This window comes from Odocoileus virginianus, chromosome 16 (genome assembly GCF_023699985.2).
Source record: "Odocoileus virginianus isolate 20LAN1187 ecotype Illinois chromosome 16, Ovbor_1.2, whole genome shotgun sequence".
In the NCBI taxonomy this organism is placed as follows: domain Eukaryota; kingdom Metazoa; phylum Chordata; class Mammalia; order Artiodactyla; family Cervidae; genus Odocoileus; species Odocoileus virginianus.
The window spans coordinates 9,924,612-9,948,868 of NC_069689.1; the positions used below are offsets into that span (position 1 = coordinate 9,924,612).

A 24,257-nucleotide genomic window follows, 5' to 3' on the forward strand; every position below is an offset into this window, starting at 1 on the left:
AGAGGAAGAGGATAAAAAGTCAGGGGTGGGGGCAAGGAGATGGAAGCCTTTCCAGCAGAAGTCAGCCCGGGGTGGTTGGGAGGGAGGGGTCTCGGTAACTTCTTGGCATCTGGAAGGAGAGGTGGGGGCAGGCGCGTTTTTAGGTCTGGATGCCGCCGGCAGGGAACGTGGGGTTACGGTTTGAGGGTCTTCCCCGGGCACGGAGGAGTCACTCAAGGTTTTGCGGCAAAATTGTGTCCGCGAGTGGAGTCGGGATGGGGGCGCCGAGTGCAGCGGGGTCACAGGAGCTTCGCAAAGGGGCCGCGGGGTCGAACCGCCGGAGCGCGGGGGCCGCGGGCGGGTGGCTAGCCGCAGGATGCGTTGTCATGGAGATGCATGTGACGTCACACCGGTCGGGCCGCAAGACCTTCCTTCTCGACCCAGTGGATGGTCACACTGGGAACAAAATGGACATGCCATTCAGAAGGTAGGCCCGCAGTGACAGGCCTGTGCCCTGCGACCCCAGGTGCTCTGAATAAACAGCACCCCGGTGCCCACCTCACCTGAGCAACCTCACCCCGGCCCTCACTTGAGTAAACAATCCGTCCCCTCGGAGTCACCCTTGGGAGCCAGTTCCTCGCTGCGCCTGGAGCCGCACGGGGCGCCGCGGATCTGGGCAGGTGGGCGCAGGTGTGCGGCCACGGGCGCCGCCAGATGCTCCCGCCCCGCACGGGGCGCCTTTCCCGCGCGGGGGGGCCCAGTAAAGCCGCGCGGGCCGCCTTAGGTCGCGGGGGTGGGGTGGTGGGGGGAGCCTCAAGAGGCCCCAGCGGCCAGGAGGGGCCCGAGGCGGCAGAGCCCGGACCCTGCGTAGGCTCCCTGCCCCGTGGGGGGAGGACCGCCAGCCCCGGGGGTGGGCCCTGCCGTGTGGGAGTGGAGAGCCTTCCCCCGTGGTGGGGCCCCTGACTCATGGCTGAAGAAGCCCAGCCAGCACTTTGGGGCATCTCTGGTATGAGGAGTGAGGATGGTTCCTCCTCCCCGGGACCGGGGTCCCTGCCTCGGAGAGAGCCCCCTTTCTTTCCCCCTTAAGGAGAAATACCTGTTGAAGCGAAGCGAAGTAAGTCACTCTGTCCCATTCTGCGACCCCACGGACTATGCCGTCCCCGGAATTCTCCAGGCCAGGATACTGGAGTGGGTGGCCTTTCCCCTCTCCAAGGGATCTTCCCAACCCAGGGATAGAACCCAGGTCTCCCGCATTGCGGGCAGATTCTTTACCAGCTGAGCCACAAGGGAAGCCCAAGAATACTGGAGTGGGTAGCCTATCCCTTCTCTCAGGGATCTTCCCGACCCAGGAATCGAACCAGGGTCTCCTGCCTTGCAGACGGATCCTTTTCCAACTGCGCTATGCTGTCTTCCCCCTACTCCCCTGCCCCGGCCGGTGCGGGCTGAGGTACCGCCATCCTCAGGTGTGGAGTGAGGGCTTGAGAAGGGGCGCAGCTCCCCGCCAAGGTGGGGTGGCCTGGGCCAGTCCCGACCAGGTGAGAGTGGGAGGGTGACCCTGCTACCTCCTGGGACCTCTAGCAGCCTGGAAATTCCCCTGCCCCCAAAACACAGGAGAATTCTGAGACACCTAGAAATTTACTTGAAGCAGGAGACGTGGGTTCCATCCCGGGGTTGGGAAGGTCCGATGGAGGAGGCCATGGCCTCCAGTCTTCTTGCCTGGGAAGTCCCACGAATAGAGGAGCCTGGCAGGCTACAATCCAAAGACTGACTATACAACAACGTGACTTAGTGACTGAACAACAACAAAATTAATGTCTGTGTGGCAAGTTGCCCAGTATTTTTTCAAAATAAAATATTATTCTAACCTGTAGTTCCCGCTACACAAACCAATTTAAAATAAGAAAGCCTCAGATGGTCTCTGGCTTTTATGTGGGTTCCTTCAGCCTGAACGGGATTTCTTCTGTTTTGGATGCAGAACTGGGTGACCTTGATGGATTCTGAGAGGAGACTGGGAGCTCTGGAGAGGCCGACCTACACACACAAGGTACCATGAGATGTGGCCGCCTCTGAAACTGCCTCTCCCTTTAAAGTTGGTCAACACTGTCTTGAAGTGGAGTTGTAAGTTTTGATCTGTTGTTCAGACCGGAGATTGCAAAATGAAAAAAAGAAAAAATCCACTGTCATTTTAAAAAAAAGTTATCTCAGAATAGTGGTACCCAAAAGTGTCTGATCAAAATAACACCAAGTATGGTATGAAGGGGTTCATCTTAAAAGTTAACGCTGGGAAAAAAAAAAAGTTAACACTGGAGGGCTTCCCTGGTGGCCCAGTGGTAAAGAACCCACCTGTCAATGCAGGAGACATAGGTTCAATCCCTGCTCTGGAAAGATTCCACATGCTGCTCAACAGCCGAGCCCCGGAGCCACAACTACTGAGCCTTTGCTCTAGAGTCCGGAAGCTGCAACTACTGAAGCCCGGATACCCTAGAACCTGCACTTCACAAGAGAAGTCAGCTCAATGAGAAGCCCGTGTACTGCCGCTAGAGAGTAGCCTGTGCTCTTCTCGCTGCAACTAGAGAAAAGCCTGAGCAGCAAAGAAGACCCAGCACACCCATAAATAAATATATAAATATTTAAACAGTTAACGCTAGAGAAAAAAAACAGAAGAAACTTTCCCTGGAGTTTGTGCATGAAAATACAGATTTTATTGTCCGCTGCCTCTCCCAAGCACCTGACCGAATATACTAGGCAGAACGTAATTCTTTGGGGGTGTGCATTCTTCCTTTCTTTATTTTAAGCCAGGGATCAAACCCATGCCTCCTGTAGTGGAAGCGAGAAGTCTTAACCACTCGACTGCCAGGGAAGTTCCGGAGAGTTCCAGGAGGTGCAGGGGATAATATTCAGCCTTCTGGCCTCCCGTTAGCTTGTTACACTTGAACAGTATTTCCTGAGCACCTGCTGTGGTGCAGGGGGTGGAAGTTGAGCTTGTGAAGGTGTCCTTGGAAGATGTACACACCCAGGATTGTTTCTTGTCAGTGTGTGTGTGTGTGTGTGTGTGTGTGTGTGTGTGTGCAGGAGTTTATCTTTAGAAATTTGACCTTCAAAGACTTCTTGCTCTCTCAGGTTCCCAGTCCAGGAAAGGTGCTCAGATATTCGAAACTTGACCCAGATCTTGGTTTCATGTGGGCAGAGACATAAAGACCCAGCATCCTGTGAAACGACAGACCATTTCCATGCTGCCTTAGAAAGCACTTTTGGGGGAAGAGGAGCTTGGGAAATCTTTCAGGGCAAATTTTATTGCAAGGAAAAGACGCCTGTTTTGAACTGCTGGTTAGTTTTTGAATATTGTTAAGGGAGAGCTTTTTGAGTGTGTTTTTCCTTTAAAGCGGAAATGCAAAATTGAGTAAAGCACGGAGGCCAACTTAGAGATGCCCCATTCTGCATCCCAGACTCCTTGGTCCCCAGTGTGCCTCATCCGTGGGGCCCTGTGGAGTCTGCGGGCGAGGTGGTTCATGATGTTTTCTCTCCTTCTTGGCGGATCTTGAGAGTAGACTGCCTGAGCTCCTCTTTGGCCAAAGACCACTTTGCCTCTCTGTTCTCTTCTTCAGACCAGCGTTGCTTCCTCCCAACTCATCTGCTCACAGAAGCCGGCCCTCTGGACTTCGCCTCCACCTTCTGTCTGCAGCCTCTTCTCCTGGCTGCTCCTGGACTCCAGGTAGGAACCTTCACAGGGGGCTCCAGTTCAGAGGCTGGCCTGTTCCTTGGGGCGCTCCGCATAAGGGCCGGGGTGGGTCCAGGAAGGGAGGAGGAGGGAGCCGACTAACCCGGGCTGCAGGGAGAAGGCCACCCCAGGCTCTGGGCTTTGGACTCTTTGGGGAATGCCCCTATCTTTTCCCTCTTTCTGCCTAGTGACCAGGCGTTTAAAAAACCATGTCTGTGCTGGGGCTTCGTTGCTGCGCGTGGGTTTTCTCTTGTTTCGATGAGCAGGGGCTACCCTTGAGTTGTGGCTCGTGGGCGCTCACGGCAGTGGGTGTCTCATTGTGGAGCACAGCCTGGCTGTAGTCGTTACGGCATGATGGCTTAGTTGCTCTGAGGCATGTGGGATCTTATTTCCTTCGTGTGCCCCGCACTGGCATTCAGATTCTTAACCACTGGACCACAAGGGACACATCAGCAGGCATTTTCTTTAAAAACCAAGTATAGTTGATTTATGGTCTTCGCAGGTGGTGCTAAGTGGTAAAGAACCCCCCTGCCAATGCAGGAGACAGAAGAAACCTGGGTTCGATCCCCGGGTTGGGAAGAGCCCCTGGAGGAGGGCATGGCAACCCACTCGCGTATTCTTGCCTGGAGTATCCCCATGGACAGAGGAGTCTGGCGGGCTACAGTCCCTGAGTTTGCAAAGAGTCAGACACGACTGAAGTGACTTAGCATGCATGCATATCTTATATTTCTTGGGGGTTCTCAGTCCCTTTGCTGGATCTCCAGGTTGGGAAACCTGTTGTCGGCCCTAGGTGGCAATTGTGTGGCTGGCTCTCAGACAGAGGGTCACTTCTAACTCTTCCTCAGGAAGTGTCTGGAGAGAAAGCCCTTGAACATCTCCCGGAGGGGGGCCCCCCTGAGTTGTCAGCTGGGTTAGATTGTGGTCTCTCAGCAGAGGCAGGAAGAGGGGAGGGTGGCTGCAGAGAGGCCCCAGGAGCGGAGGTGCTGCTCGGCGGCAGTGATGGGTCTGGGATCCTGGGGCAGAGCCCCCTTCCGGATGGAGCGGGGAGGGCAGGGTGGGGATTGAGGCCCACTTTGACCTTGACTCGGAAGAAGGGTCCAGAAGGAGTGGCCAGGAAGGACTGCAGGGTGTGTGTAACCCGGTGGCTTCAATAATAGGTTTGGTTTCAAAGAATTCTCCAGTAGATCTGCATGATAAGGGCTTTTCAATATAACCCTTGAGGGCACGTGGGGAGGGGAGAGTCCTGGGGCGTTAGGAATTTGTGACTTTGCTGGAGAAGCTGCTGGGCCAGGGAGTAGGGGGCCGGCCCTGAGACCTTGGGGCCCAGGACATGCCCCGGTGACATATAGTGTGTGTGTGTCTGTGTGTGTGTATAGGGAAACAGTCCAGCCACGAGGACCAGCTGCTACCCAAGGCTAATGAGTGGGAGGATTATTCCAACCATTCTGGGGAAGGGGTAGAGATTTCCAGGAACTAGGCCACCACCCACTTTTTGGTCTTTGACGGGTTGGACTTGGAACCGTCCTGGCATCTCTGGGTGTGTCATCTAGCTTGAGCACGCACGGAGGATCAGGGTCTAGTGGAAGCTGAATTGATTCTATGTGATTCTAATCGGTTTCTGTTACACCCTCAGGCAATGTCATTCTTTCAAAGGTTGAGCTCTGCTCCCTCCCTCCTGTTTCTCCTTGGCCTAGAGAGCACGTCTGACTCTTTCTGACCCCGTGGACTATAGCCCGCCAGGCTCCTCTGTCCATGAGACTCCCCAGACAAGAATACTGGAATGGGTTACCATGTTCTCCTCCAGGGGATGTTCCCGACCCGGGGATCAAACTCACATCTCTTATGTCTCCTTCATTGGCAGGCGGGTTCTTTACCCACAGTGCCACCTGGGAAGCCCATAGAGAGTCCTAAGTAACTCACAGGGTGTATTCTTTTGGAAATTAAAATTAATTTGGGTTGGTCCTGTTAGAGAAGCCAACTGAAGCCAACAGGAGCCAACTGAAGTTCCAGCCAAAGTCAGAACAAAATAAATGATGTAGTCTTTATTACAACCCGAGTATAGATGCTGGGAGAGATTGAAGGCGGGAGGAGAAGGAGATGACAGAGGATGAGATGGTTGAATGGCATCATTGACTCGATGGACATGAGTTTGAGCAAATTCCAGGAGTTGGTGATGGACAGGGAGGCCTGGCATGCTGCAGTCTATGGGGCCACAAAGAGTCGGACACAACTGAACTGACTGAAGTACAGAAGAGTCTCAATACTCTTGAGAGTCCCTGGGAAGCTTGGAGGTGAAACCACTTAATCCTGAAGGAAATCAACCCTGAATATTCACTGGAAGGACTGATGCTGAAGCTGAGGTTCCAATACTTTGGCCACCTGATGCGAAGAGCTGACTGATTGGAAAAGACCCTGATGCTGGGAAAGATTGAAGGCAGGTGGAGAAGGAGGCAACAGGTGAGCTGGTTGGATGGCATCACCGACTTAATGGACATGAGCTTGAGCAAACTCTGCGAGAAGGTGAAGGATGGAGAAGCTGGGCCTGATGCAGTCCATGGGGTCTTAAAGAGCTGGACGCAACTGAACGACAACAAATATAGAATGAAATGAGTCCGTGCTGATATGAATCAATCGTTGTTGTTCAGTTGCTCAGTCGTGTCCTACTCTTTGCGACCACATGGACGGCAGCACGCAGAACTTCCCTGTCCTTTACCATCTCCTGCAGTTGGCTCAGACTCCTGTCCATTGAGTGGGTGATGCCAAACAATGAACAAATCAACAGGTGGGAGAAAAATCACCCCAGTCAAGAAATTTAGGCAGCTGCTTCCCTCCGAGGGCACTGGCCTAACCCTCCGCAAGTGAGTGGGTGCTGCACAGAGGGATGTCTTTCCAAAGAGGGCAGGATGGAGGGGGAGGTGAGACCAGGTCCCTGTCCGGTAGGGAAGCCTGCGGGGCACGGCCTCAGCAGGATAGGACACGCCAGGGTGACGGCTGCTCCCGTGACGCCCTCGACAGGAGAAGGTGCCTCACCTCTGGTGGTCCTGTTGCAGGAAGGGGGACCCCTTCCAGGGCCCGAAACTGGGCTCTTGTCTAACACTCGGAATGAATTGTCCGAGGAGACACGTGCTGACTAAGCAAGAGATTTTATTGGGAAAGGGCACCCAGGTGGAGAGCAGGAGGGTAAGGGAACCCAGGAGAACTGCTCTGCCGCCTGGCTCACAGTCTCGGGTTTTATGGTGATGGGATTGGTTTCCAGGTGGTCTGTGGCCAATCATTCTAATTCAGAGTCTTTCCTGGTGGCACACGCATCGCTCAGCCAAGATGGATGCTAGCAAGAGGGATTCTGGGAAGTGGACGAACAGGCAGGGTCTCCTCTCGACCTTCCCCGAACTCTTCCGGCTGGTGGTGGCTTACTAGTTCCATATTCCTTATCAGGATCTCCTGTCATAAAACAGCTCATGCAAATGGTTACTACGGTGCCTGGCCAGGGTGGGCGGTTTCAATCAGTGTGTTCCCCTAACAGTCCTCCCACTCCCGGGCCCCGCGTGTGCTCGGGAGAGCAGGGGCGGATCCCCCCGAGGGACAGCCCACCAGGATGGTCAGGGTCATCAACGGCAGGGGCGTCCGAGACACTCACGGCCAAGAGGAGCCTCGGGAGACATGAACTAAATGTGATGGGGCATCCTGGGTGGGATCCTGGGACAGAAAAACGACTTTGGGGAAAATTAATGATATCCCAATTTATGGAATTTATGGACTTAATACAAAAAAGAAAAAAAAAGATTTTCGGATCTTACCAGGAGCTTTTCTAGCCTTTAAAATGTGAATAGACGGACTTCCCTGGTACCGTAGCACAGAGGTTAGGAATCTGCCCGCCAGGGCAGGGGACACGGGTTCCATCCCTGGTCTGGGAGGATTCCACGTGCCAAGGGGCAGCTGAGCCCGTGTGTTGCAGCTACTGAAGTCTGTGTGCCCTACAGCCCGAGCTCCCCGAGAAGCCGGGGCAATGAGAAGCCGGGGCGTGCCAAGGAGTAGCAGCCCCTGCTTGTCGCAACTAGGGAAAGCCCTCGTGTAGCAACGAAGACGACCAAGCACAGCCTTTTTAAAAAGCAAGAAAGAAATTTAAAAATAAAAAGAATGAGGGGGCTTCCCTGTCTGTACTTCTGTTGCAGGGGGGTCCAGTTCGATCCCTGGTTGGGGAACCAAGATCCCACAAGCCATGTGGCATGGGCAAAAAATAAACCAATAAAAATAAGTAAGCATCTTTAAAAAAATAAAACACTAATGCATATGGTGCTTTAGGGTCTGATTTGTCGCTTTTGCTGTTTCTGCCTCAGAACTGGTGTTCCAGGGAGTCCAGTGTGGGGGACTCCTGAGTGGGCCACCCGTGGCGCTCTGGGTGGCGGGTCTTGTGTGTCTGTAACAGACGTGTTTCCTGCAGGGCCTAGGGCACCGGCCCCTGGAATTCTGGAGGGAAGCAAATGACATGAAACAGCACGGAGGTGTGTGGTCTCTCCTCTCAGTAAGTCGCACCGTGATCTGTCTTTTGTTTTCAGTGGATGTTTTCTCTGCTCTTCTTGGGCTGCATAGTTTTTTAAAAAATTGTCAAATGCTTTTGACGACCTAGTGCTTCTCGGGGAGGGGGCGGGGGGAGTGCTGTCTGGATTTGTCACCTTGGGCGAGTCCGTCCACAGTATCTGTGCTTATTTTTCTCATCTGTTAAAAACAAACCAAAGCGGGGAGGACACAGGAGCTGGATGCGTGACCCCCGTCCCTGCTCCAGCCTAGAACTTTCAGTGTCAAGGATGTGTGACTTCACCCTGACTTCTACACGACTGGGTGTCTGGGTGTGAAGGGGCTTTCCCCAAACCAAGGCGCTGCTCGTGTGTGGCCCTCCCAGGCCACCAGCTGCCTGTGGCTTTCCTTTTAGTTAAAAAACTTTTTGAAAACTCCCTAGGTTTGTTTTGCTGAGCTATCACTCACAGTCACAGTCACCCCTTTGGGCAAAGAGTCCTGACTTGTGACAACTGCATCAGCCTAGTGGAGACCCACAGCTCCGGGGCTCCAGAAAGTTCCCTCCACGCCCCAGTGGTCAGCCCGCCCCCACCCCTCCCACCACTGACCTGTGCCTTGTCCCTGATGCCCTGCAGTTAAGTGAAAGGTCCGCCCCGGCCCCCGAGCCATGGCTGGCCCGCGGAACGGCCAGCGCAGCTGCATCCGGGCCGCGTTCACGGCCAGCACCAGGGCCGGCTTCCAGAAGAGGCAGAGAAATAGGCTCCGTCGCCTTAAGATACCCCTCCCCTCTTGGTGGGGCGGGGACAAGCGGTGGGGAGGGTGGAGGGGGCTGGAGGCCAGGGCAGACTGGCACCCCAGGAGAGAGCAGGAGCCCTTGCCGGGACCCCACCCCCTTCTCGGAATTAGTCTTCTCTGCGGTTCCTGGTGTCAGCTTCTCAGGTCTTCTCTCTCCCCCACAACTAGCGATGTTCAAATTCCTGTCCTTTGAGAGTCTGTCTTTTGATGAAGAACAAGAGTTGCTTTTACCGGTAGCCTGGTGTTAGAGGGGAAGGTTCTGGAATATGGGATACCAGCCTTGGGTTCTTCCCAGGGGTCCTGAGCAAGGCCTGGCCCCTGTGTGGGCCTCGGCTTCTGTGTCTACAAAGGGAGGGTTTGGGGTGGATGACCTAGAACCTTCTACCGTCTTCTGGCTTTGGGTCCAGCACACATGCCAGGTGCTGTGTAGACTCGGGGGTCCTTCCCAGTGCGAAGGCGGGAGATTGAACCTGGCTGCTGAGGCTGAAACTGGCCATCTCCTGGTCGCATTCCTGGTTCTGCTTTCCCCTCTTGAGCGGCCCAGGTTTGCATCTTAAGTCCTACAAACACACTCTTGAAGGGGTCCCTGCCTGTGCTCAGCTTCCTGGGAGTGGGCTCTCCTCGTCAGCACCCACCGCGGGCCACCGTCCACGAGTGTGGGCAGGGCAGGACCGCTGGCCGGGGCAGTGAGCCCCTGGATCCTTGCCCCTGAACTTGAATCTGCTGTCTGCCCTCCTTCTTAGAGAGGATGACCCAAACCCCTTGCTTTTCCAGGCCAGTCACAGGAAGAATCACCTGGACTTTGTTGAAGGCATCTGGAGAGAGGTATGTCCCTGAACAAGGCAGCCAGCAGCCGCTCCCGTCTCTGGGGACAGTTGGGGGCCCCCTCAAGTCCAAGTTCCCAGAGGCCAGGCCGAGGGCAGCCTTGCAGGCAGACCTTCCTCAGGAGGGCAGTCGCAGGCCTGCTCTGAGAACTCTGCCCAGCCCAGTGGTGTGGCTACAGTTTAGAAAAAGGTTCATCGTGACATTTACGTTGGTTGTTCATTCCTCTTCCCAATTTTTAAAAGTAAGAACAAAAGGCTTCAGGTAGTTTACCTGGAAGATAGATTGACGAGACCATGGGTTTGCAATTAGTCAATCTCAAAATGAATCTCAGTCAAATTAAATTCACTCTCATGGATCACACAGGTGTAGTAGGTAACCCTGGTCTCCCGGTGGTTTAAGACGCCAGGTGCCCCTGGAGAACAGGGCAGGCGGCTGCTAAGTCCTTCTACCCCGAACCAGTGACTGGAGGGCCTAGCCGGGCGTTTCTTGGTTTGCCAGGAGATTCTGTGGGCTTATGAGGCCCAAATGAGGCCCTCATCAGCACCCCTGACTCCACACCCAGGGGGGGCCTCTGGGCTGGGGCCTCTCGGGGACACTCACTGCTCCGCTGGGGGTGAGGTCACAAGCGCGAGTGTCTGCTTTGTGAATCCCAGCAATTCTGACCAGTTTCTGGATCTGCAGCGGTTATAGCTGCTGGTAGATTACGGTGTTTGAGTTCATTTTCTCCCTCTGGAATAAATGAATGTCAGCTGTCCAAAGAGCAAGTGAGCTTTCTCGGGAGTTGTCACCACCCAAGGGAAAGGGCCCCAGAGGGGTCCCCTGCTGACTCGGGCCTGGGGTCCCTCTGTGCGTGTGAGCGAGGCCGCGCGGGGAGGAAGTGCTCACAGGTCCAGTTGTGCGGATCAGCCTGCTGGTTTGCGGGTGGAGCCCGTCTCAAAAGGTCTCTGTGCAGCAGGGGGTGGTCCCTGGTGGTGGGCACCTGGGCTCCAGCCAGAGCCCCGGGGCAGGAACAGGGCCTTTGGGTCCCCAGGTGGGGTGAGGAGGGTCCAGAAAGCTTGCAGCCCCCGTTGGCAGTGGTCGAGGTGGGGGGCGGGGCGTTTGGCTGCCCTGGGGTGTCGCCTGCCCCCGAGGGGCCCATGGCCGGCCTTCGAGAACCACCCCTGGCACCTTGGAAACAGTGAATGTTTTAGAGACTCATTTGCACCTCCTCCGGCGCCTTGGGTGGCCCAGGGTGTCGGGGGTGGGCGCTGAGGCTGCACAGCCTGCTTGTGCAGGCCGGTTGGGGGCGCGGGGCGGCCCGAGCCAGGCCCTCACCGGGCTCAGAGCAGGAAAACGAGCTCAGGCTGAGGTGGTGGACAGGGGCTGCCAGTGCTGGAAGAAGGGCTTTAAACGGTGGGGCTCGGGCCGGGACACCCCCACAGTGGGGCACCCTCGGGCTTTTAGGAGGCTCTGGGGTATTTGTCAAATGCGTTAACAAATATTTATTTATGTGGCTGCCCTGGGTCTTAGTTGTGGCATGCGGATCTAGTTTCCCGACCAGGGATTGAACCTGGACCCCCTGCATTGGGAGCACAGAGTCTTGGCTACTGGACCACCCGGGAAGTCCTCATCAAACGCGTTTAAAAAATAATTTAAAACATTTTTTGCCTGGGTCTTCGTTGCCGCACGCATGCTCTCTCCAGGTGTGGGGAGCGGGGGCGTCTCACTGCAGTGGTTTCTCCTGTTGCGGAGCCTGGGCCTCAGGGCCGAGGGTCTTCTGCCCTAGTTTTGCTGCTGCTCAACATGTGAATCTTCCTGGACCAGGGATCAAACCCCATCTCTTGCCTTGGCAATCGGCTTCTTGACCAACTGAGCCCCCAGGGAAGCCCTTGTCAAAGGCATTTTTGAAGATTTATTTGCAGGGCAGATTGTGCAAAATTTGCTAAGGTCCATGACGGAAGAAGCTGCGTGTGTGTGTAAGGCGTGTGTTCTCTGTGATTCCCCCGCTCGCCGGCTCAGAAACCCTTCTGTCGTCAGCTTTTAGATCCTTACGACGCTGACTGGGAAGAGGCCCGTGGTCATGCCTCCTGTCATTTCAACGGCTGCTCCCTGGGTGCCGCCAACTGTGACGGGCCTCTGCACACGCTCAAGTCCAGGGGTCCAGGGGACGTGAGCTTAGAAGACCCCCGCTCGGCGAACCTTCCACTCCTGGTCCTGACGGCCACTGGCTGGGCCCCAGCAGCACCGGAGGGCAGCGACATGGACATGCAACCTGCGGAGGCCGGTGGCCTGGAGGCGCGGGGGCGGATGGCCCGGCTGCCTGGACCTCTGGAGGACGCGGGGATGATGGAGGAGGACCGGGGGTCCCCCGAGGCTGGCAGACCCCAGGGCAGGGCCAGAGGGTCACGGCCGCCCCCCAGACTCGGGACTGAGAGGGACAGGGGGCCCAAGCTCACCCTCTCCAAGAGGAAACTGGAACTTTTACTCACAGAGCCGAAGAGTAAGCGAAAGAAGCAGTATGTGGCCTAGATCAGGTGAGCGGGGTGAGGGCCAGGGCCTCGGAGGTGAGGACGACGTTGATGAGCATAAAAAAAGAGCTTCCATGAAACACGTAGCTCCTTTTGTGTCTTCTTGTAAGGTTCAAACAACAGAAATGTATCTTCGGGAACTGATGGTCCACGATGATGCATGCGGGTGTGTTAGTCATTTATGTTGTAAATATGCAGGTGTTAGTCGTTTATGTTGTAAATAACGCCTCTGGGCCCCTCCTGCGCGGAGAGGGTTTCCAGCTCAGGAAAAGGCCCCACCTGCCTGTCTGAGTCACAGAGAATTCCCTTACTTTTAGTAAATACATCTGTATTTTTAAACCTTGACTCGGAGGCTGGGGCCCGCGGTCCCCTAGCCCGCCTCCGTTCTGGCTGTGACTGTTGACCCGAGCTCCGCACACGCGCGCGGCTGCCTCGGCAGGGCTTGGCTCCCGGGTGGCTGAGAACAGCTGCAACACGGGAGGCGTTCAGTGGGGGTGGAGGCAAGGCCGCGGGAGGGGTTCTCCCAGCAGCCCCGGGGCCGTCCCATCCGCTTCTCCGGTTGTGTCTCCCCTCGGGATGGGGTCTGCTGAGCGCGGGGTCCTGCGATCGTGGCCCCAGTGGGGTGACACCCGGGTGTGGAGGTGCTTTTTCTCATGGAGCCTTTTAGGGCCTTCCTGGCAGGGAGGATCGGCAGCCCCCTTGCTGTGTTCGCTGCCCAGGAGCACATGCTCCCCGTCAAGGGGCGTCCACTGAGGTGAGACGCGTGGTCTCGTCCCTCCTGGCCAGGGGGCCCCCCAAGGCTCCTCCAGGGCACTGGGTGGGTGGCGGTGCCCAGGAGGTGCTGTCCAGCCTGACCCGCCCCAAAGGCAGGTGAGGAGTGATCTAAGTGGGGCCCAAGGGGGACTGAGCTCACGTCAGGGTGAGGCTGGGAGGCAGCAAGCAGGGGCCCCAGGAATTCCTGGCGGGGTCCACGTGGACCCCCGATGGGGAGCTCGGTCCTGGGCCTGCAGTGCCCTAAACCCACCCCAGGACACTTGGGCACCAGGGTCTGGCGGCTGCCCCTCCTCCCCAGCCAGGCCTTCGGGCCATCGAGGACGGCAGTCCTCCTGCACCCGGAATCCCTGCCCGGCATCAGCGGGCCTGTGTCGGGACCTGCACTGTAAACGGGGTGGACATGGGAGCATCAGGCGGGGCCCGGCACCCGCAGCGGGCTTTCCAAGGGCTCTTCTCGGTGGTACCAGCTTCTGGGTGAGAGACTGGGGCACTGCTAAATGCTCTGGGTGACGGAAGAGAAGCTAAAAAGCCCTATTTGTTGGTTCAGAGGAAAGCATTCAAAATGGGCCATTTTCAGCGAACACAGCTCTGGATGGCGCTCGGCCCCCCAAGGGACCCCAGAGCACACGGCCCGGGGCCAGGTGAGCAGCTCCGGTGCTGCAGCCCCAGGACGTCTGGGGTGGGGGCAGGGCTAGAAAGGTGGTGCCGTCGGGCCTCAGGCTGTTCCTCGAGAGCCCAGCTTGCTTCCCACCGGTAGGACGAGCAGGTCTTTATCGCAGGGCTGGTGCCAACACCCAGCCAGCCGGGAGCTCTTGGGGCTCCGAACGCGCCGGGAACCTGTTCCACAGAAGGCCGCACACAGCACCCCAGGACCGTGGGGACAGAGGCCCCGGAGGCCGCAGGGTCCCAGGTGTCCCCAGGAGCCAGAGACGAGACGAGAGGCCGGAGCCGCGTCATGCTTAGTGTTTTATTTCATAAAACAAGCCCGGCCTCGGCCCTCAGAACCGCGGCCCTGGGTCCCTCCCAGCTCCACCTCCCAACCGTCAGGCTTCTTTCCGCTTCCTGCAGCTTCCAGCCTCGCACCGACGTTCCCTTGACAAGTCCATATACTTTTAACAATGAACCTTCAGTACGTTTCAATAATGAATAAACATTAAATATTAATTTTACTGTTACACAAAGGGGACTAGAAAAGGCAGCCTCACTCGGTGCAGAGGACGGCCACGCCGCGCTCGTAGAAGCTGCGTGGGTCCTCCTTGGTAGCAATTTCGAAGTCGACCGTGAAGATGAGGTCGGCTCGGGTGAAGTTCAGGTAGACGGGCAGTGTCACCTGCAAGGAAGGCGGGGGTGCTGGCTGTGCGAGGGGAGGGGCTCCACCAGAGAAGGAAGGGATGCCGAGTCCCCCTGCAGGGCGGGGGAGGGGCTCCACCCGAGGAAGGAAGCGGTGCTGAGTCCCCCTGGGGGCATGGGGGCACGGCAGGGACACAGCCCGAGTGCCCAGTGGGCATGCCCAGAGGAGGGAAGGGGGCACTCACCACGTTAGCCTTCTTCTCTGCGTTTGTCTGCTTGACCCAGCGCAGCTGCGTCAGGGGCAGGACGGTGGAGATGGCGTTGGAGAGCGACAGCTTGTTGTTGCCGCACGTGGCCCCTTGGAGCTTCAGGCCTGTGGGGGTGGGGAGGGCGGTCAGGACCCCGGGGGCCTCCGCTGTGCGGGCACAGCCCGTGAGGGGCAGTGGCTGAGCCGCAGGTGGGGGACAGGGCGCCCCCGCTCACCGGTGACCCCGAAGCTGCAGGCGTCCAGCGTGGCGCTCTGGGAGGTGGTGACGTTCACCTCCAGACAGAGCTCCTCCAGGGACCAGCTATTGGCCTGGGCCACGTACTGCCGGGTGGCGGTGATGTAGGCCTCGGGCACAAACAGCCCGCCCAGGCACACGTGGATGTTCTGTGGGGAGAGCAGAGCGTGAGGGCCAACCCCCACCCGAGGGCCCCCACCCAGGCCCGCCTCGGCCTTGGGGAGCCGTCCTCACCTTCAGCTCCTTGGCGCCCCCGGAGGCGGCCGCCTGTGAGATGTTCTGCAGCTGCTTGACCCGCTCGCTGAAGTCGGAGACCCACTGGATGACGGTCATGCCGGCGGGCACCGTGTAGTGCGACCAGCTCCGAGGCAGGATCCCTGCAGGGAGGGCCCGGCCGGCGTCAGCGCCCACAGGCCCCCACCGAGCGCCGGCAGGCCCCCTGGTGCATGCGACCCCTGAGGGAGTGAGTGCAGGAGCACGACCGCCCCGAGGAACCGCAGCTGCAGACACCCCCTCACCAGCGGTGCGGCCGGGTCAGGCTCCCGAGCCGAAGGAGATGCCTGAGGTCCTGCCCTGCTCGCCCTCGCTCCTGAACTCTGGGGACTGCGGGAGGCGAGGCGAGGCCTTGGCAGATACTCAGTGAGGCAGCAGGAGCCAGGTCCTGGGAGCGTGGGCCCGGGGGGAGGGGAGGTCTGGGGCGATGCCGGGCTGCCCTGCGGAGCTCCCGGGAGCCCCCCACGGCCCACCTTTCACCAGCTCGTTGATGAGTGTGCGGAGGTAGTTGGTCTGCTTCTTCCTGCCTTCGCACACCTGCACGACGTCGGCAAGGTCCTGGCGCACGTCCTGCAGCAACTTGGCGCCCATCTTCACTTCTCTCTCAAAGAACCGGAACAGAGGATCCTACGGTCGTTGGAAGAGAACAGAAGGCTGGAGTGGAGCAGGGAGGGGGGTCAGGGAAGAGGAAGGGAACCGGAAGTAACTCGGCCTTGGGGAGCCCAGGTTCACAGCATTGCCGGAACTTGACCTTGAACCAGACCTGGCGTGAAGCTGTGGGCGCCTGACCACTGCAGCTCCAGATCACCCTGTGAAGAGGGGGAAGCACCCCTGCGTCCTGGAGGGTCACTGACCACCTCCACTCTCGGGCGTTCCAAGCCGAGCCCTCTGGCCAGGCCCAGGCGCACAGCCGCCCCGAGACAGCACTGACCTCAACCGGCCCGGCCCCCCCCTGCGAGGAGCACCCCGAGCCCCCGACGTGAGGCGGGGCGCCGGCACCTTGATGTTCTCCACCGTGCGCTTCAGGTGGCTGAGTGTCTGCGGGATGAGCTGCAGCCAGTTGGAGGCGGTGGTGTGCAGCGTCCGCATCCAGGCGGGGCGCCCGTCGGACGAGGAGTCGGGCCGTGCCTTCTTCTCAGTCTCTGCGTAGGCCAGGTCATCCTCGTCCTCCAGCATCTGCATCTTCAGCATCTTGCTGATCATGTCCACACCTGGGTGGGGACGCAGAGGACAGGCTGAGCACGGAGGCCTCCCTGCGTCTACCTGGGGGACACTGCGCCCTGTGAGGTGTCCTGCGGGCCCCTGTTCCTACAGCACCAAGGATGGGCGGGTGGGGAGAAGGCCCAGCACCACAGGCGGGGTCACGACCGCCAGGGCCGCAGCGGAGGCTGCGCGCAGACACCAGGGGCGGCTCCAAGACCCACGTGTCCACTGTCATCGGGGGGCAGGCAGCCTCCTGAGCGCCCCGGGCTCGGCCGGTGCCCAGGGTCCCGGCCCCAGAGAGCGCGCCCTCCGAGTCCAGCGCTGAGCTGTCCGCTGGGGCTCAAACCTCACAGCCTCCATGTGGGACACATGACCTTGGGCACCATTAGCCTGGGGCCTCCTGCACAGGCCTGGGGGTGAGCGTCTCTGCAGAGCCCCGGCTTGCCCGGGCTCAGACACCCTCACTGTGGTCTGAGGGGACCCCGCGGCTGCTCCCGGAAGGCAGCGCTGCAGTCAGCACCCCGCGTGCTCTCAGCACACACTTCCGTACTGAGGGCGCCCACCCAGCCCCCGCCTCAGACCCTCCTCTGCATCCCGACTGAACCACGACTCAACCGCAGACAGCCCCACCTCGCTTGTGGTCACCGTGGGGCCCACCACCTTGCCCCACAGCGAGAGGCCCACGTCAAGGTGGTCCTCAGGCCAGAGGAGGGCCCCACAGCTATGGGTCCTCGTTACAAAGCTGAATCGAGCTGCTACCCAGCTGTGGGGCTTCAGGCATGTCAGTCTTCTCCCATAAAGAGAAGCCTGGGTCAGAGTGGTTCTCACACCTGAGTGTCCCAGCACCCACAGTTCTGATGCCCGGGGTGGGGGCCCGAGGACCTGTGTCTCTAAAGCTGCAGTCAGTCTGAGGCTGTTGGTCCAGGGACCACACTTATGAGAACCACTGCATTAGATGATCTCTTGACTAGTCTTGAAGTTCTAATAAAAGTACATTCCAGAAAGAGACTAATAGTTCTAAGATGTCACTTAATGCCAGGAACTTAAAAAAAATTTGAACAGGAAGAAAGATGACATCACTTCTGAAGCCAAAACAGAAACCTAAATACAATCTCCAGACCCTACATACTCGCTACTGGGCCTGTGTCCCAGAATGGAGGCTGCAGAACAGGCATGGCCTGGGCCGAGGGTTTCCCTGCCTCCCCAGGGGTGGTTGGAGGAGGAGTGCCCGGCTGGCCAGCGGGCCGGGGTACCCACCCTGCGTGGTGAGGAGAACCTTCTCGGCGTTGTTGGGCAGGCCCAGCCAGGAAGGCGTCTGCGTGTCGGGGAGCAGCTCCACCCACTGCACAAACTCCTCTCGCCTGGAACAGCAGCATGTCAGTTAATACGTTCCCGTGGCTGGAAGTGCCTGGTGCCCCGGCCCCCGCCCCGAGGTGGTGGGGAGGACACGCACCTGATGCCGTCCGGCATCTGGATGTCTTTGTGCCCGTCGACCTTGCAGGCCAGCTTGAACTCGCTGTCGAAACTCCGGGTGGTGAACAGGCGCTCCAGGAAGGTGTTGAGCAGACGCTGGTCGAACTCATTGTCCACCCGGCCGCCATAGATGGACTGGGCCATCAGGGTCTTGAGCGCGGACCAGGGAATCTTGTCTGGCGAGATGTTCTGTCTCCCCTGCAGGAGGAGGGGCAGGTCATGGCTGGGGCGGAGGCGCCCTCCTCACGGGTCCCCCTCCCACGGCACGGCCCGTGCTTGCCTTGGCTGTGTCGTCCAGCCACGTGTCCACCGTGTCGCAGGCCGACCGCAGGTCAGACTCCCCGAACTCGTACTTCTTCGACCAGCCCAGAGGTGCGTATCGTAAGCGTTCCTGGATGATGGCGTGGAACCAGGCCAGCAGGAAGTATAGGCGAGCACGCTCGTTGGGAGACTAGGTGGAAGTTAGCAACACGGGGTCACCGGGACGTCGGCTGTTCTAACTAAGGAGACAGTCCAGAGCTTGCTGCACTCAAGCTCTTAAAAAGCGCTCTGCACGCACTCACACTGGGACCACCCTGACCTCAGTCATTAATGCAAACGGTGTTGCTGAGAGAAAACCACTCAGTTTTCCATTAATAAAGACATGCTTCTGATGACACTGCTAAGCTAAATTATTCAGCCAACAAAGTACATAGAAGACAAGTTTCTAAAAATGGCAGAAAGGGTGGATTATGGCTCAAAATAGCACTTAAGAAACAGAATTGATACAAATTTTTTTTTTAAGGCCACGTCGTGCGGCATGTGCTATTTTAGCTCTCTGACCAGGGACTGGGCCCAGGTCCCCTGCAGGAGAAGTGCAGACTCTTGGCCACTGGGCCTCCAGGGAAGTCCTGTGATGCAAAATTCCTGCCACGACCCCCTCCTCCCACCCACAAGCCCTGGCCTCTGCTTGGAGCCCAGACATCCGTGCAGCCCTGCACCCCAGCCCGACAGCAGGCTCCGCGGCGCTCACCTTGCATATCCGAGACACGGGGATGCTGCTGAAGGTCCTCAGCATGTTGGCCTTGACGCCCGGGGGTGGCTCGAACACGAAGATGCGGCCCGCTCGGAGCAGGTTCACGGGCACCTGAGGAGGACACGGGGCCCGCCCCCTGTAAGCGCTCGGCTCCGCCGCCCCCCGCTCACCCCGAGGCCAGGCCGGCGCCCTGAACCCCGCACCTTAGGGTTGATCTCCATGGTGAGGAAGAGCCTGAAGCAGGCGTGTGGCTGCAGCGAGTGCAGCTTCTTCTCCAGCTGCATCAGCCAGCCCGGGGCCAGGTGGACGTTCTTCAGCATCACCCACCTGCGGGCAGGGAGAAGGCCGTGGCCTCACCTCATGTCTCCAGCCGGAATCCTTGGGGACTCGGGTCTCAAAGCAAAACCAAACCAGCCTACCTGCCCGACTTCACAGCTGTGTTTATCGCCTTGTCTGCTTGGTTAAAGCCTTCTGCGGAGCCTGGGAACAAAGAGCTGAAGGCTCAGCAGGCGGACTTGGACGCTAGGGCCCCCCCACTGTGAAGTCCTGGGGGGGGAGAGGGGAGGGGACGGACCGACCGCCCTTACCAATGGCAATGGACGTGATCTGCGTGTTCTGCTCGGCGGCAAGATCCTCCACGTGCCCGCTGGCATCGTACCCAGGCACAGAGCACATGAGCACGGGCGTGTTCGGCTTGACCTGCAGGCCGGGAAGTCGGGCTTCAGTGAGGGGGAGGCCCACCAACAGCGCACCTGTCGGCGGGGAGGGCCCTGTGGGGGCTTGTGCAGATGGGCAGCTCAGAGCCCGTGGGGCCAGCGCGCACCTCCGTGTCCACGATGTGGGTCAGGTCGAGCGGCTGCTCCATGATGGACATGAAGGACTCTCCGAGGTTGGTGGACACGAACATGTGTGCCATGGCCAGCAGGCGGTCGGGGCGGAAGGCCTGGATCAGGAGCAGGCGGTGGATGGCCTGCCCGATGGGAGCTGGAACGGGGCCGGGAGGAGGGTTGGCGACAGCACAGGCCTGAGATGCCCCCTGGCTGTCCCTGCCACGGGCCCCTGCCCCACAAACACTACCCAGAGATCAGGACGGCCCCTCGTCCTCTCTGCCCGAGAATCGCCAGCACCCACCTCACCACGGCACTCTCTGGGCACAGCTGTGACAAGACCTCCGCCCGTGGCCTTCCATGGGTGACGGGCGGCTACTGACTCTGACCACAGAGTGCCCGTTTGGGAAGGACCCCGAAGAGCCCCAGAGGCCCGGCAGCCACTGACAACCTGTGTCCATGCAGACCCTGCTACCCCCTCCTGTGGCCTGGCCAGCTCGGAGCCGCACACTCAGAAACAGCCCCCTTCTCCTAACGCCTAAGCCTGGGCAGGGACCTTCCGGCTAGTCCTCTCTTGGTCTTCCAGCAGGGGCTGCACTAGGAACAGGGAAATTTTTGCTTTCCCATGTCCACGCCGCCCCCGCAGGTTTTAGCACTGAGATGCGAATCTCAGGCATCAGTGACTTTCTGTCCTTGGCCCGTCCCTGCATTCAGCCAGCAAAACGCATTCCATGCCCAGGTTCAGAGCGGCCACAATGGGGCAGGCCCTGAGGGCTTACTTGCGGGGTTCTCCTCACTCCAGAGGTATGGCACGGTCTGCTCGGGGGAACTGCTGTCCAGCCAGATGCCAAATTGCTGTGGGGACAACAGAGGACGCGTTGCCGTGGGCTCTGCCCCGCTCTGGGCAGAGCAGTCAGACTGACGGGTCAGACGTCTGATGGGAGAGAACGCAACACGACGTTCTGGGCTTTACAGGACAGGCGACTCCCTGGGCGGAGGCCGGCTCTCCGCCGGGCACGCTCACAAGATTCTCACCTCGTCTGCCTGGACCTTGGCGATCAGATCCTTGAAGGCGGGCAGGCAGCTTAGCCTCACCACGGCCTCGGCCTGCTCCCCGGTCAGGCCCTGGATCTTGGGTGTCGAGCCTGCGCTCAGCACGATCTCCTTCCCCCTCAGGAAGTGCTGGAATTCGGCGTCGTAGGTGGGCTCCCTGGAGGGGGGGCAGCCGTCAGCCAGGGCCTCTCGGTGGGAGTCCTGTCTGCTGTCACTGAGACAACAGCGTCCTCTGGGGTGACACGGGCTAGGGCGGCCGACTCACCCGACGGTGCCCTTGAGCTTGATCCTGGCCAGCAGCATGGCGAAGGTGATGTGGTCCTGGTGCAGCATGCCTCGGGCCACGCGGTTGAATGCCACCTGGAGACAAGGAGTGTAGCGTGCCATCAGAACACCGCTGTCCCTGGAGAGTGCACCCTGCCCCCCCATCCCAGGCGCACCCCCACGCCGGGGCAGCCGGCCCCCACTGTACCTGGAAGAGGTCCTTGGTGATGATGGACAGGCGCTGCGTGTGGTCGGTGACGCCCTTCAGGTTGGGGTTCTCGTACAGGACGTTGTGGTAGATGTCCAGGAAGAACTGCAGCGAGTACTGGTACAGGAAGTGGATCTGCAGGGGGCCGTGAGGGGCCGTGAGCGCCCGAGCGCGGGGGGCGGGGAGCCCCCGGCCCGGCGCGGCCCGCCCACCTGCTTGAGCGACTCCATGGTGAAGTAGATGCTGCTACAGGCGGTGGACAGCGGCAGGTACTGCTGGGACACGGTCTCCACCTCCTGCATCACGATGTCTGTCTCCTCCACCTTCCTCGTCACCTCGGCGGCCTCCCTCTTGAGGTTCTCCAGTGTCGTGATGATCGTGTCGTCGTCCAGGATGCGCCCCTTGACCTCGTTCAGAGCTTGCAGCAGAGACTTCTCCAGCTGACGCAGGCGCAGCTGAAACTCCCCTTAAAGGACCAGAAGGCGCAGAGTTTACCCTGGTGCCGCCATGATGCTGCGACGCGGGCCCGGGGCACCTCGTCCTGGGGAAGCTCAGCCCCGACCTGCACGGAGAGCCAGGGACCAGGAACTGTACCTTGGAGTTTCAGAAGGTCGGACCGTTTCTCATCCACGTCAGGTCTTTCTGCTTTGAGGACTTCGTTGAGACACTGGCTCTGCAGACTGCTACGGGTGACAGTGAAGTTGACGAAGGTCACCCGGGAGCAGAGATCAGGGGGGAACTCGACCTGCCAAGAGGGGCGACGGGCCGGTCAGCGTCGTCACATCCACGGCCCTACCCATCGCTGCCCCGTCTCCGTGGAGGTGGACCCTGGGCCTTACGGTGGGGTCGCGAGTGGACAGGAAGATGACAAAGGATGGTGACAAGTCTATGTCCTGGTCGCCAAGGGTGATCAGCACTCTGCCCCCTGTTCGCCGGACTTCGCGGTTCAGAACTGGGTTCAGAACTGGGTCGTAGCTCTCCACGTCCTACGTGTGTATACGCGAGGTGTCGTCAACAGTGAGTTTTAGTGTGTGTTTCCACCCATGTTTAACTGACTTCCTACTCCAGATAAATACATCTCCCCAGCAGCCACCCAGCTGTTCAGACCTGCACTGCCTGACACGTGGCCACTAGGCGCCCACGGCCACTTCAGCAGATGAAGGGCTCTGCTCCTTTCAGCACAGGTTTCAGAGCCCCAGGGGATGGGGCCGTCCAGACTAAGTGGAGTTAGAGAGCAAACACTGTCTCTGCTGTGTTTTTACAGAGCTGTCTCACAGCTTTATCCCTGCTTTATTTTCTTTTTGGGCTGTGTTGCGCGGCTTGTGGGATCTTAGGTCCCCAACCAGGGACTAAACCCACACCTCGGCAGTGAAAGTGCCGAGTCCTGACTACTGGACTGCCAGGGAACTCCTTTCTCACCAAGTTCAGAAGGTGGCACTGTACCTCGTGACTCACATCAACTGCATTTGCAGATAACTAACACAGCCCGAAGGCATTCCCTCTGGCAGTGGAGAGGCGCACACACCTGGACCAGGAGGGGGTTGCCGAACCTCAGCGCACTCTCCAGGTTCTTCCTGAAGGCATCGTCCAGGAAGCTGGTCCGCGTGATCTTCCGGTCCTTGTACTCGTTCATGATGAACTCTGTGGCCTGCCCCGAGGGGTCGATGATCAGCGGGTACCTGGGGATGGGCAGAGGACAGGTCAGATGCCAGGGGAGCCTGCGGGTGTGACAGGCAGAGCCCGGCAGGGCGGGGGGGAGGTGTCCCGGGCTCAGACGCGGGCTCCAGGTTCACAAGAGAAACCACGTGACCCAAGGCTTGGCACCAAAATCCTCCCTCTGAGGACCTCCTGTGGGGGGCAGAGACTCAAACAGACTGCTCGGAACGGCTACCGCCAAAGCGCTGTCTCTCCGCGGCAAGGATGCTGCTCTGTGAAGGCCAAGCAGAGGCGCTTGGCTGGCTGGGAGGATTCGCTGGCCCGCGGGGCAGACTCCTGAGAGCAGGAACTGGCACCCCCAACCCTCAGGCCCATGAGCTGCAGGCGTGCGGGCCCTCCCACTCAGCGCTCACGTGGACCCTGTAGACAGGTGTGATGGCCACACCCGTCTTATTTATGGAGGAGATGAGCCACAGAGGAGCGAATGTCCTCTGTCCAGGGTCACACAGCCAGTTCGGGTGTTTTAAAATACTGTAACGCGTGTGTGCGATTGTCCAGAACTCAGAGGCTAGCACAGGGTGGCGCGTGGTGAGAACCCGCCGCCTCCGGCTTCTGCTGTGTGCGCACCCAGCCGGCCCTGCCATCCGCTGCAGCCAACCTCGTGTGGGGCTCCGGAAGAAGGGCTCCCAGCTTCCTGCCGGGGCTGGGGAGAGACACAGTGACCTGGTCACTGGCCCGAATGAGGGGCGTCTGAGGCATTTCCGGGCCTTTGCTAGGACACACTCTGTCCTCGTGAACACTCACGCGTGCAGGCTTTGTGGGACGGGCACTGCAGTCTGCATTTTCGCGCAGGTGACCCACCAGGACGCACAGCGCGGACATGCCCGCCAGTGCCCCCAGCGAGACCCTCTGAGACCTGAGGGTTGGTTCCCCTTTGGACCCCGGGGCAGCGGCACACAGCAAGAGGTACAGATAAGGTGAGACAGGAAGCTGGGGCTTAGTTTTGAAAGTAGAAAGAAACCCCAGGGTGCCTGAGATTGGGAGCTGCCACGGAGGAGGGTCAGCTAGGGGATCTCTGTGTAGGCTCAGTCCTGGGGGATGCCTGTGGATGGCACCATTAGCCCCCTCCACGGCAGGCCTGTTCCTCCTGACTCCAGCCTCCTTAAGCCAAAACCAGGCAGCAGTTTCCCTTAACTCTAGCTAGACGTTTTCAGTTCTTACCATATTTTAAGAGAGGGTCTGTTTTAACATTCGCCCATGACAGAGCCATGCCCATCAACTTCACAAAACCCCTCGTGCAGGGTCAGTGCTGACAGTCACAACACAGGAACGAAGGGAACCGTGCACAGCCCACCATCAGAGGTAAGCGTGCTGGCCCA

The 24,257-nt window shown here is 59.1% G+C and overlaps 2 protein-coding genes across 5 annotated transcripts in view; one reads left to right on the plus strand and one right to left on the minus strand.

Annotated features, from left to right (window-relative positions):
* Positions 1-376: 376 nt before the first annotated feature.
* On the plus strand, positions 377-12,419 carry LOC110150531 (uncharacterized). Of its 4 annotated transcripts, none has more exons than XM_070477811.1 (7): positions 377-466; positions 1,955-2,097; positions 3,585-3,691; positions 8,139-8,219; positions 8,848-8,985; positions 9,780-9,832; positions 11,849-12,419. In XM_070477811.1, exons 5-7 carry the CDS (start codon positions 8,880-8,882, stop codon positions 12,338-12,340), a joined length of 651 nt encoding a protein of 216 aa, XP_070333912.1. In that variant the 5' UTR covers positions 377-466; positions 1,955-2,097; positions 3,585-3,691; positions 8,139-8,219; positions 8,848-8,879; the 3' UTR covers positions 12,341-12,419. The 4 variants fall into 4 exon arrangements, with proteins under 4 accessions (XP_070333912.1, XP_070333909.1, XP_070333910.1 ...); XM_070477808.1 differs by having other exon boundaries at positions 1,955-2,023; XM_070477809.1 differs by having other exon boundaries at positions 1,955-2,023; positions 8,139-8,199.
* Positions 12,420-14,061: 1,642 nt separating this feature from the next.
* The window catches only part of DYNC1H1 (dynein cytoplasmic 1 heavy chain 1), a 62,005-nt gene continuing 51,809 nt past the window's right edge, over positions 14,062-24,257 (minus strand). Inside the window, exons 57-78 of the mRNA XM_020913529.2 lie at positions 22,748-22,901; positions 22,062-22,208; positions 21,817-21,967; positions 21,435-21,688; positions 21,223-21,357; positions 21,016-21,110; positions 20,733-20,907; positions 20,477-20,552; positions 19,694-19,854; positions 19,458-19,569; positions 19,290-19,350; positions 19,074-19,197; positions 18,868-18,981; positions 18,136-18,306; positions 17,836-18,053; positions 17,640-17,743; positions 16,179-16,390; positions 15,653-15,806; positions 15,141-15,283; positions 14,887-15,055; positions 14,649-14,776; positions 14,062-14,443 (exon numbers count right to left, since the gene is read on the minus strand). Coding sequence (XP_020769188.2) covers positions 14,315-14,443; positions 14,649-14,776; positions 14,887-15,055; positions 15,141-15,283; positions 15,653-15,806; positions 16,179-16,390; positions 17,640-17,743; positions 17,836-18,053; positions 18,136-18,306; positions 18,868-18,981; positions 19,074-19,197; positions 19,290-19,350; positions 19,458-19,569; positions 19,694-19,854; positions 20,477-20,552; positions 20,733-20,907; positions 21,016-21,110; positions 21,223-21,357; positions 21,435-21,688; positions 21,817-21,967; positions 22,062-22,208; positions 22,748-22,901 — 3,187 coding nt within the window. The 3' untranslated portion in view covers positions 14,062-14,314. The remainder of the gene's footprint in view (positions 14,444-14,648; positions 14,777-14,886; positions 15,056-15,140; positions 15,284-15,652; positions 15,807-16,178; positions 16,391-17,639; positions 17,744-17,835; positions 18,054-18,135; positions 18,307-18,867; positions 18,982-19,073; positions 19,198-19,289; positions 19,351-19,457; positions 19,570-19,693; positions 19,855-20,476; positions 20,553-20,732; positions 20,908-21,015; positions 21,111-21,222; positions 21,358-21,434; positions 21,689-21,816; positions 21,968-22,061; positions 22,209-22,747; positions 22,902-24,257) is intronic.

What these genes read in the sequence shown, in the direction of transcription:
- LOC110150531 (XM_070477811.1), top strand. Translation starts at nt 8,880, where the DNA reads ATGGCTGGCCCGCGGAACGGCCAGCGCAGCTGCATCCGGGCCGCGTTC. An exon ending in AAATAGGCTCCGTCGCCTTA is followed by an intron (nt 8,986 to 9,779) that starts AGATACCCCTCC and finishes CCTTGCTTTTCC; the next exon opens with AGGCCAGTCACAGGAAGAAT. An exon ending in TTGAAGGCATCTGGAGAGAG is followed by an intron (nt 9,833 to 11,848) that starts GTATGTCCCTGA and finishes TTCTGTCGTCAG; the next exon opens with CTTTTAGATCCTTACGACGC.